Source organism: Struthio camelus, chromosome 8 (assembly GCF_040807025.1).
Source record: "Struthio camelus isolate bStrCam1 chromosome 8, bStrCam1.hap1, whole genome shotgun sequence".
NCBI lineage: Eukaryota > Metazoa > Chordata > Aves > Struthioniformes > Struthionidae > Struthio > Struthio camelus.
Genome location: NC_090949.1, coordinates 36,332,021 through 36,344,189, shown reverse-complemented (window position 1 = coordinate 36,344,189; position 12,169 = coordinate 36,332,021). Strand labels below are relative to the sequence as shown.

Below are 12,169 nucleotides of genomic sequence, written 5' to 3'. Positions count from 1 at the left end.
GTAGTGTTTTCCTACTGTTGTTTCTGTGCTCGTTTCCACTCCTGCCTTTCTGATGGATCCATGCAGTTATTACCGCATGTTTTCCTCAATTGGAAAAGGTAGAGATGTTTCCTGGGTTTTGTTGTCTATTTCTAGACCTAAGTTCTGTGCTGACTTCAGGTTTGGGCAGATGACTGCGTTAGAGCAGGTTAATGAGTTGCCATGTTGTTGCCATTAGTGAAGCTACTGTACGTGACCCCATATTTGCTCTGTGTCCGTCCCAGTTGTGATGCACAATATGTTAACTTGAGTGTATTTCACTGAAGTTACCGCTTTTAACTGGGGCAGGTTGAAAGCAAATGTGTAGTCTTGCAACACACATCTAGTGACCTAACAAGTTATCACTTGCCAGCTAAGCAATGAAGAAGCAGCTTTGTGCACACTTACCGTTGTTCAGCATAGAGTTTTCTCTTCCAAGCAAACGTGAATTTGGAGGTCTTTGCCACACTGAATGATTTTCCTATTTCTTGATGTTGTGTATTGTTGGGGAATACATATGGGAGAAGTTGGGCTAAAAGCTTTTCCTCACATCTGAACTAAGCATCAGGAAACCCCTTAAATGAGTGCAGTGCCACCAGGAAGAGGTAGAGTTTCCTGAAGATCTGCTCATTGCTGGGAAGATGACATGGCATGTTGCCAGTGACATTCCAAAACATCTGAAAGGTGAAAAAACGCTGGGTGTTAGCGTAGGAACAGGGGAGGGACATAGGTAAGGAGAGTGGAAGAGAATGTAAAGGAAGGAAAGCCATCGTTAATGTATCTCAGGCAGGAATATAAACAGGCTGTCCATGAAAATCTTTTAAGGCTGGAATCCCCCTTCAGTCTCGTGAGCATCGGTCTTAGCAATAAACCTCTTTTTTTTAGCTGGTTGACTTGTGAAGGAAAATAAATGAACTTTTACCTAGTGTGTGTGTGACAACTTTTGGAGTGCTGATAATTACACAAAAATCTATCAAGCTGTGGTATTTCCAGGATGGCTAGGAGCTTGATACGCGAACTTGTTTGCCGCCAAGGAAAATGAATCTGCTTTAGCTGAAAAGTGCTTAACATTGGCTCTGAAAGGATATAATAGATTGTTTACTAGCTTCTCAAGAATTGTGTCATTTAAAGTAATTATTATACTAGAAATTGTGGATGAGAAAGGATTTGGGTGTGCTCTCTTACACATCTATATTTTAGAAGCAGGCTGTAAAAATTGTGGGTCACTGTATCATCTGGGATTTTCACACCAGCCCAGTCAGGAGAAGCCTGATTAGTATCCAAAAGACTTTCTGACTGGAAAGATCAGCTAAGACAGAGGAAAATGAGAGGTTGTGTGGGTGTGCATGCTCACACATCCAGAACAGCAGTTACGACGGGACAAGAAAAATGTTATATTAGCATGCAGTTTTGCAAGCGAGCTGAAAAGAAGTTCTTGGTACGTAGATGATACGTCACTAGATTCAGAGAAGCTGATGAAGTTGAATGGGAAAAGGGCAGGAAATGAGCACAGTAGAGCTCTTGTAATATTGAGTTGGATGGGTTCATGCAGTATTCAGTATGGTCCAAAGAAGTCGATACTTGAATGCAGTCTTTTTTCTCTGCTTCTCAGAGTTAGATTTCTAAAAAGGGAAATATGTAACACCTGTTAATACAAGTGTGTGAATAATAAAGACTGGCTGACATCTGATCGTATATGTTCTGTTCTTTAGTTCGTAAGAACTTTGTTGCACATTAACCATTTATGCGGAAATTTTTTGTGGTATGTTCTTTCAGCCTGTTTTTTAAAACAAAGCTTGAAAGCCTAGATCGGTCATATTGTAGAACGAATACTATAGAAAAAAACAAGGGAAGTCAGTAATTCTGGCTTTAGAGCAGAGGTAAACAGCTTGTGATAATTAGCATAGAGTGAAATAAAATGCTGAATTGCACATTCAGTGAATATGATCCATCCTGAGAAATGGTCCCATGGGGGGAAAAAAAAAAAGTGTGTGATCACATACATAAAGATGATAAAATAATGCATATACTCAAGAAGGAATTACAGTTAAAAAGGCAACCTCGTTTCTGCCTCATAGCATTTGGGTTCTTGAATTTCCAAAAATAACATTTTATAAGTCTTTTTTCTTCAATGTAACTGGACAGAAACATCCGCACAAAAGAGCACCTGTAGATACACCTAAGTGATTTGTGACTGAGGCAAATGGGAGCCTGGAGTGCTGAGTTAGCTTAGCCAGCAGGTCTGCCCAGCTGGGAGCGGGTTTCTCAATTGCCTCTTCAGTCAGAAGAGGACATGAGCTCCTTAGGTGGCAGGGAGGAGAGCGGAGGTGGCGCTGGACATTTCTCTGTCCTCAGACTGACTTGGACAAGAGTTTTAGACCCGAATGTGCTCTGAGTACTGCGATTTCCTGTGAACTTTATTGAGTCAAGGCTGATCTGATCTTTGCTGCTGTGGCAGCAGTTGTGCCTTCCCAGGGCTTGGTCTAGGAGGATGGTTAGGCAGCAGTTTGATAGCCCAGTGAACGATTTGGGATTTTAACTGTGCTTCCTCATCACTATTTGATATCGCATAGGTACTGTCATTAACTCTTGCTAGAATTTATGAAGTCAGCTAAATGCACAGCGTGTAATTCCCTAATTAGTTACGCTAGATGACAGGAACATCTCTAGCGCCGGTCCCTGGTATTACCCCTGTTGCAGGTCGGGGCTCGCAGCCCTCCCTGCTGCGTGCCACGTGACCACTTATTTACTGGTGCATTGAAAAAAATAAAGGAGAACTTTCTGGCTGGCATAAACTATTAACACTACAAAAATGGCATGCCCAGCACGCTTAAGGAAAAGCTGTATGTTACTTTCTTAGCATAAGCAAGCCTAAACATACCCTAGTGTGTCCCTTTCGTGAAACAAGAAGCGAATGGGCTGAGGAAAAAAGAGGAAGAGCTTGAAAATAGTTCTTAAAATCGAGTTCTATTTTGGCCAGATATTTTCTGGGATTTTCCTCTCCTCACATTTTGGGGACTTTTGCCAATGAAACAGACCCTCAATTTTTTAATTTTGCTTCAATATTCTTTTGCTTCTAGTCAGAATGATTATATCCCCAGTAGCCACGTGGCATCACAAACAGGACAGGACGTTGGGAGCGGAGTAAATCAGCGGGTTCTTGCAACTCATTCACCACGCTGGATGTTATTTTCATGTCAGAACTGCTAACAATATGCAGGAAATAAAACTCATATTTTAGTCAGAGCAGGTCTCAGGGCTCAGATTTGCCTTGGCTTAAGGGCCAAGAGCTGTTTGGGTTGTCATATTCTCAAAACCTGTGAGGTTTTCATTTCTAGAGTTGACACCTTAAAATGCTTCACGAACGAAATAAAGGGACTGCTGGAGGCCCTGGGCGCCCTGGGCCAGGCTGGGAGGAGAAGCACGTGCTGGCTGTGGGGCTCAGCCGACATTTCTTCTGGCAGCCGGCAAGGCAGCAGCTGGGCCCAGGGGCAGCTCCTGAGGTGCCACAGTAAATGGGATTGGGGCCAGCAGGAATTTACTTGGGTTAAAAATAGTTTTTCTCCTTGGTTTGTTTTAAGTTCCCTGACCCAACAGACAGTTAGGCTGGCTCAAGCTGGGGGCTGCTGCGAATGAAGGGTGTGTTGAGCGGTGCGGGCTGTAGGGGCTGGGATCACAGCAGCTCTGGTGGGAGAAAATTCAGGTGCGTCCTGCTGAAAATGAGAAAATGGAGTCGGGGGGAGGGGACTCCTTTGTCTGGTTCACACAGGAAGTCTAAGCTGTATGTAATCTGTAATTTTGCTTGAGCTCAAATGGGAAGAGATTTCTTAAAAGCGCCCCAGGGAGTCTGGAGCTACGTTCGGTTGGCTTACGACATATTGAAATATCTCCACCGAAATCCTTATTCACCAACTGACAATTTTATCTTTTATTTTCTTTTGTTCACAGGAAACTCTTTTTGAGTTTATGGGCATATTTTTTTTAGTGCGAACTCTTGGCAGTGTCAGGTGCAGAACGTTACCAGCTTCACAAAACGTTTCTTAGAAATGTCAGCTTTGACTCTGCTCTTCCTTCCAAGACTGCCTATTAACTTCTGATTCAAGGACAGATTTGCGAATAATTTCTGAAACAATTAATTCAGCCCTCTCCTTTTTTCCATCTTTTGAGGCATGAGGAGGTTTAAAGGAATTATTTAAGTGTTGTGTGTTTTTGTCTTTTCTCCTTAGAAATGCCAGGCGTATTGTGGTTGGACCTCTCTGCTTGGCCATGGCAAGGAGGAACCTGGGTTTTTAACAAATGTTTTTCTCCACATTTTAATCAAGTATTAGGGTTTAATAGCAAAACCAGAAACAAATTGATTTAACAACCTGCCTTCTTGAATTTCCTGTGCCTTTTTTAACTTTCCATCCTTCTGATCCAATGATTTTATGAGGGTTTCAGAAATAATTGCCTCAGGCCCCAGGTCCGTTCATCGTTAACGTAGTCCAAAGAAGTTGGATACGGATTTTGACAATTGTGGGTGTATAATATTGTTTATGAGCCTATGTGTACCCAAAGTCCTTGTAACCCTTGTGAGAAGAGCGAATCTTTGTCCCCCTCTGCTGGTGGGTTCACCAGGCTAGGACTTGCTAACCTTAACAGCTAGTTGAGTTACTCTGTGACTGAAATGTAAACTTTAAGAAGGTAGAAAATACGTGTGTATATATTGTTCAGGATTTTAAATGACCAGAGAAACTACTTTGGGAAACGCTTGAAAGGTTATAATGCGTCAGCTTTCAAGGTATGGAGTGAAGCAAACAGTATTTCAAGAAGAACCTTCCTATCGTCCCCTAAATATTTTCCCACATACGTCACAAAAGCCCGCCACCAAGCAGAAATGAGGTGAAAAGAAATGTGCTTTGAAAAAAGGTAAATGCTATCCTATCAGTCAGACTATTTCTAGGAGGTGCATCTATGTGGTTGTACTAGGCACCAGACAAACGTCTTCTGGAAAAAGACTGCTGTATCAGGCGGATGCATTAAGCTTGAAGAAGTGCCGTGAAGAGGAACAGGGGAAAGTGGAGATTGTCATATGGGAGGGGACTGTTTTTGCTTGTTTAGCCAGGCAAAATGAAGTGTGTGAAAGGATACAGCTGCTATCCTTAAGTTATCGGGGAAACATTCACAAGAGAGGGAGAAAACTCGCACCAGATAAAAAACAGTGGTCCGCTGAGGCTCTGAAGCAGCCTTTAAGTGGCAAAGGATAAAAAAAATCTCCTTCGAATTTCTTCTGAGATGAAGCCTGAGGGTTTGTGACGGGGGCTGTATAATGTGATACGTAAGGTGGCAAGAGGCTGAACGTGATGCCTGGGAGAACTCTCTTAGTCAGCAAATATGAGATGGAAGAGCGCTCTGGCTTTGGGGCTGAGCCCTGCTGCGCGTGGTGAAGCAGCACAGCTGCAGGCACTTGGTGCTGGCAGCAGGGTGTGAACAGTGGTGGGCCGCGTGCAGCTGCACTTTTCTGCCTTTGAGCAGGCTGGCCAGCAAGCCGTGGCACCCCGGATATGATCCTTCATATCCACGCTCTGGTGAGTGTTAATCCATCTGAAATGCATCTCCAAATTATTTTCATTCTTGCATAATGCCTGTATATGTTAATATTATTGTACAGGACTGGTGAGAAATATTACTGCTGAGACGGCGGGATTTCCCTTGGTGAATGTAGGAGTTTTGGAAGGCTACTCAATTTATTAAGGTGTATTTTTAAAAAGGTGACTTCCTCGTAACTGAACATAGGAATATCTGGAAGACTTATCGCTAAATAGTAAGTTAGGGAGTAGACATTGGCTTGTTTGGTTCGTTCCCAGAAGCGTATTGTAAATGAAGCAATGCTTAGGGTTCTTTAGGATTCTGGGAATCGCTGCTATAATTAGAAACAAGAGTATGAGCTGTTAAGCATAACCAAAGAACACTGCATTGAAAAGCAACAGTTTTGATTTATGAATTTGCACAAATGCAATGGTTTGCTGTTTCCCTTCAAAACACAAACCCACACAAATATTAAAATGCATTGATTTCCAGTTGTAAGATATTTAATTTAAAAGAGAGTGTTTTCAATTAGTTAGATTACAGCTACATCCATTATCTTTTGCATTTAAATTTTCTTGTGCTGTACAGAAACAGTTCCTGGCTTATCTGCATGTTCCAGTAATCATGCTCTCGGTTACTTCTTCCCCTAATTATTGCTGGGGGAATGTGTCTGGAAACTCAAATTTAGCATTGAAGTGGCATGGATGGAAGGAACGTGCAATTTAACTGTAAATATGCGCTGTGCTGTTAAATGTTATTTTTTCTGTGATAGTATCACAACTGCTGGGCGCTTTCCAAGCACAAAGGAAGACTACATCAGCTGAAATGTCAGACTTGGTGCAAACTGCGCCCTAAAGGTTCTCGAGCAATATTCAGTGAAGTCTGCAATGTCAGATTAAGGCCTAATGCTATTGCGAAAAAAGAAAAAAGAATAAAAGCTCATTTAGTTCAAATACATTTTGGCAGAGATAGGGGAGAAGAGAAAAAGGAAGGGATGGAGAATACAAATGGAAGTGTCTTTCAGCCTCGGACTAGTGATAAGTGATGTGCTTACTAAACGAGCAGCACTGTTGCATTTAGTTTACCAAGACCATGCACTGCCCTCTCCACCAGCATCCGTATCTGGCCCTGTCTTTTCCTCATATATTTCAGTGTATTTTCATAGATTAACAAGAAGAATACGCTCATGTATTTCCAGACAGACCAACACTATGCAATACTAATGAGAAAACACTCCCAGAAGCTTTCCAGAACTGTGCTTGGTTTCAGAAATGTATATGGATCAAAATTTAAAAATGTTTCCCAATCCCAAGCACCAGGCCCTCCACTGGGACATTGTTACTCTACAAATTACAATATAGCATATAGCATAGTGCCATCTTTGGTTAGCGTTTTGCAGTTTCATTCTTCTTAGCCCGAGGCCTGAGCTGCTGTGATCTAGTGACCAACTGTGACTGCTGGGCTGGTTTCCCCCTCAGAGCATGGGACAGTGGCTGATGAAAAGTGACTCAAAGCCAAAACAGAGGAATGTTTCCAGAGATGCCGAACAGGAGTCCCACCTCCTTATTCTCTTCAAGAAGTTCAAACTCCTTTCCCATAGCTGAGGCAGGTCTAGCTTTTTCCCATGCCAGTGGGAGGAGGAGCATTGAGTTTTTATCAATGCCCACTTTTCCTTCCCCTTACTTCTTAAGCACCCCTTTAGAGTCTCATTGATTTTACAACCCTGGCATCAGACAATACCTTAAATAGACAAACTGCCGTGCTTACCATTTAAAAAAGATAGTATTTATATTTTTCCAGTTTGCTTCAGATGACAAGGGTAAACTCTAACTTTGTGTGGAAATAGTTTTGCAAACCAGCTCCAAAATACTGCGATCATTTCTTGTGATTGACACGAGACAGAAAAAATCTCTGGAACTGTATGTGTTTATTGAACAAATATGGTGCATAGATCAAGCTTAGAAAAAATGTAGGATCTTGGAAGGTGTCCCTACTGCTTGAAGGCACTAAAGTCACTGGCTGTGTTCCTTTTGAACAAAGTTCCTCAGAAAGAAATATGACCCTTGCATGATATTCACCCCTTTGAGTAGTTTCCCCTTTTCTCTGCAGTCCACGTAAGACTCTGTACCTTTCACAGAGGAGAGGAGAATAAAAAACAAAGAACAAAACCTGAAACTTTGGAAGGATGAGAAATAATAGAGACCAGGGAAGAACTGGAATAAGCAACATGGAGATAAAAACTGGGAAGAATGAATGACTTCAAAAGTCAGGAAGGATATGGAACAAGGAGGAAAGTTCTCCTTTGGTGTCTCGTCTAAGAGAAGGGATGCAGATTGTTGATGCTCTGAAAATATAAACAAACAATAAAATAATCAAGACTTTTCCCCTGTGTTTTGTTTGTATCTCAACTAGCGCTCGCAAAGATTCAAAAGAAATCAAAAGAAATCAGTAGATTTGCATAGAATATGCAGAATGCATTTGTAGATGTTGCTCTAACTGTCTTTGATTGAGACTAGATCTGAATCTCAGTTATATTAATGGAAAGATTCCCCGATTGCAAATAGCCTTTTATCAGGCTGACCTTATATTTTGTGTTTCATAAAACTATACAAAGCAATTCCTGACACTTTTTTTCTCATTTTCAGCCAGAGTCAAATTGCTCTTGGAACGAGTGAAGATAATCTGTTTCAGTTGCTTAGAGGATCAGACAGTCACATAAATGCAGGTATGTTGGATTTGTTTTTTTTTTCTTGTTTTGGGGGGGGGGTGGGTGGGTGGGTGGAAGTTTTAAGTAAGTAAACTATGTAATAGGTGTTTTGGGTTTTTGTTATTAAATGAGATAAAGTTTAGTAAAACACGCAACATAGACCTCATAGTACTTGGAGTCTATGTTCATCTAACTCTTGTTATTGCTCTTTCTGTTTAAGCACTGGGTATAATGCAGCATGCCTTTCCTTTTGAGTCAGAGCTGCATCATGTGCGTTCTTGGCAGTCTTAAAGACATTGCATTAAACTTCCTTAGTGCTATTCTTTCCTTATGCAGAGAAATAACAATAAAAAGTAACTCTCAAATAACGCCCATTTCACTATGACTAAGTATAAGGAGTTTACCAAACAAATGGTGAGAGAGGAGAAAACTATCAGAAATATTTAGCTGTTAATGTAGATTGTAATCATAAAAGCTGTCTAACCTGCTTTTTCTTTTTTAAGCAAGTGTAAATTGTAGTATTTATATTAGCCAGTATTGCTTTTTCAGCTAGTTAGGTGCTTAAGGCTGTGAAAGTTATTTCTGTCTTACAGCGAAGAAAACAAATCTTTCGGAATAGTTATGGAAGCACCAGAACTTCAGTGCAGGGGAATTATTGGGAACGCAGATAGCAAAACCAGTATAATTATTGATATATTTTTCTTTCACTTTTCCCCCTCATTTTTGAAAAATACTGATTTTGAATAATCAGCTTACCAATGTGAAAAAGTTGAGAAATGCTGTGCCTAGCCCATCATGGCATTCAATAACCTCCTTAAGCAGCAGATTTGTGTACTGACAAAAATGTTTTCACTAGAGACAGGAATGAACCAAAGCTCCTAGCGAAACTTAGCTCTCAATTTTGCGGCGTCAAGCCATCTCTAATTTTATCTGTGAATTGAATTTAATTAAAACCAAAAGTCTAATTACAACTTTCAGACCTAAATAGTCTCTTTTCAGCCATTTTTTCATCTTAGTCTTTTCTGTGTGGGGGAACTTGTGCTTTGGAGTGCTTGCTTTTCAACTAACAATTTAAAATATAGAACCCTACAACAACATTTTTCCGAGTCACTTCCCAGATTAGAACTGCACTTTAAATGTACAAGAACCCGAGCTACTATGCGTAGAGTTTTCCCCAAGCCTCTCTACTGACTTCAGCTATAATGTGCAAAGCGTCTCAGGGAGTTTGATATCGTTTTGCCATCACACTCTTCTTGATCATGTTTTCTTTAAATATTTTTCCTCCACTTTCAGTATCTAAATGTAAAAGAAGATTGTAAAGCCATGGCTTTCTGTGCAAAGATGAGGAGCACAAAGAAGAGTGAAGTAAACCTGGAAGCTCAGCATCAGGGTTTAGAAATACTTTTCTACCTGCAAGATAAACGTTCCATTTGGTACACCAGTGGCGAGTTTACCTCAGAGGAGCTGTGCATTGAAGCTGCTCAAAAGTGCTGTGAGTATATGGCTATTATATTATATATGTTCTCAGTGACAAGGCCTGACAGTATCAGAAGTGGTGCATCTCTCTCTGCATGTAAGTCAACACTTGTGGGAGAAATACGTGTGATAGATAATCTTAGAAACTTTTGCAAGGGTCTGCTTGGGCAGCACTTAAATTGTTTGGAGTGGAAAAAGCGTTGGAGGAGACTTTCTTGACATTCATATGAAGTGGTGAGCTTGCCCTCTGCTTTCTGGCAGATACAGGTACTGATTTTTTTTATTTTAGTACGGTAGCATTAGGCTCCCTTTAGGAGAAGAGGAGACGTAATAATACAAGTAAGTTGAACAAATCTGTTTTTACCTCATATACTAGTTAGTAAGCTCGTCAAGATCTGTGCTGTTATAAAACCTCCATGTTTTGGAGAGGGCACATGGGAACAAAATAGAACCATTTTCTACTTTCTCAGTTTTAATTTTCTCTTCTGTTACTGATGCTTTTTTGCAGAGAATTATGATGTCTACAGTATTAATAATTCACCAGTTAATATACCTGAACTGTGCACAATTGCAGTAATACAGAAACGTAGACTAAAAAGGTCTAGCTCTGTCACTGTGGTCCTTGACTCAGCAAAATGTTTGAATATGTGGATAATTCTACTGGAATCGATAGATTTAGTCTAAGTTTAACTCTCATGAATCAGGGCTCCAGTATACTTTTATACTTACACTTTTAAGGTTTATCTCTCTCTCTCTCTCTCTCTCTCTTTTTTTTTTTTTTTTTTTTTTTGCTTCCTATCCCAATTTTGTATTCCACAGGCTTCATGGGACATTGGATATCATTCAGCTGATATGGGATGGGTAAATCTGGCTGTATATACAGGCAGACCACCTATTTCTGGGCATAAGTTTCCCTGCAGCTTTCAAATGTTTTCTTTTCCCTTGTTATCTTGGTTCTTGAGACATCAAGTACCTTCCAGTTATTTGCCTAATTACTTCTCTTCCGTTCTAAGAGCCAGAATCATGGGAATCTGAAGGACAAACCCCATCAATTAAGTACTCGATTAGTTTTTGAATAGGTGTTAATGAAAATCGGAAGTACTTAAAACCTACCTATAAGGGAACATTCCTTAGGGGAATTTCCTTCTATCGTCTCTTGATCTTGTTCAAAGTCTTAGTGTTTCAGCAAGCCTGTGACGCTGTCTCTGTTGTGAGTTCAAGCTCGAATTACTGATAGTTAAACCACTGATGTCATCTACATGCTGCCAGTTTACTTGTAGAAAGTAGTGGCTACTCATGCAGCAATTAGTTTGTTTAGCTTTTATTTCCTTGGCTTCTCGTCTTCCCTTCTCCTCTCTCTCTCCTCCATTCAAAATAGAGTTGGTTTCAATGAATTTTGTAGGAACTGAACAATGAGCTCAGTGGCTGGCCATAATTCAGAAAGGCACTTAAGCACATACTTTAGAGCTCTCTGGAGCAGAGATGCGTGCCTGGCTGTGGCCTCAGATACAGCTATTGCAAAAAGTTACTGCCTCCGATTGAAGAGAAAACTGAAGCAAAGAATTCAGACAACAAGTCCTGTAAACATACTATAGCTTATTTTTCACTGGGATGATATAAAGGCAAAGGTTAATGCAGATCAGCCTAAACACACAAGTCAAAGTCTGTCCTTTGTTGAATTAGTAAAGAAAGGAAAAATGACATGTTATGCTTTTCTGCCTGTTGGGTAATAGGGAGGGGATTTTCATCATTTCACTAAAACCTTCCCTTTCAGCTATAGGAGTAAAATTTATTAATAAAGTAAAACTGAGAACAAAATTGTAGTACTTCTCGGTGGTTTTGTTTAAAAAAAAAAAAAACAACTTTTTTCTGTGATCTGGGGAAGGTGAAGGTTTTTAATTCCTGTCCTTTGGCAAAATCAGAATTTCAAAATAAATTTAACACCAGAAGTGTCTGAGATGTCAGACAGTTTAGACATGATAAACAGTCAACACACAGTTTGCACTTCCCCTTTAATCCTATCTTTTTAGCATTTTTTAAGCTAATCATGCTATCAGTTTCTTTTTATGGTAGATATTACAAGGTCAGACGTTTGCTTTATGTGTTTGTATTTTTGGGGGGTGTGTATGTACTGTAGCCTTCTGAATTAATGCATTTGTTTGCTTTTCTCTGACAGGTATATCTCCGCTGTGTCATAATCTCTTTGCGCTGTTTGATGAGAACAAAAGACTCTGGTATGCACCCAACCAGGTCTTTAAGATAGATGAAAAAACATCATACCAGCTCCATTATAGAATGAGGTAAGTAAAACATCTGAAAAATGATTTTTTGGGGAACCATGGTATTGGTATTTGTCTTTTCAAAGATATGTAGGTGCTCTAACTCTTATTACTGAACTCT

At 40.2% G+C, this 12,169-nt stretch overlaps 1 protein-coding gene across 4 annotated transcripts in view; it reads left to right on the top strand.

Annotated features, from left to right (window-relative positions):
* The window catches only part of JAK1 (Janus kinase 1), a 67,031-nt gene that overhangs the window by 25,604 nt on the left and 29,258 nt on the right, over positions 1-12,169 (top strand). For 2 of the 4 annotated variants that reach the window (XM_068953437.1, XM_068953435.1), the window contains exons 2-4: positions 8,232-8,311; positions 9,587-9,785; positions 11,946-12,069. In XM_068953437.1, coding sequence (XP_068809538.1) covers positions 8,306-8,311; positions 9,587-9,785; positions 11,946-12,069 — 329 coding nt within the window. In that variant the 5' untranslated portion in view covers positions 8,232-8,305. The remainder of the gene's footprint in view (positions 1-8,231; positions 8,312-9,586; positions 9,786-11,945; positions 12,070-12,169) is intronic. The other 2 variants (XM_068953438.1, XM_068953436.1) reach the window with 1 other exon arrangement.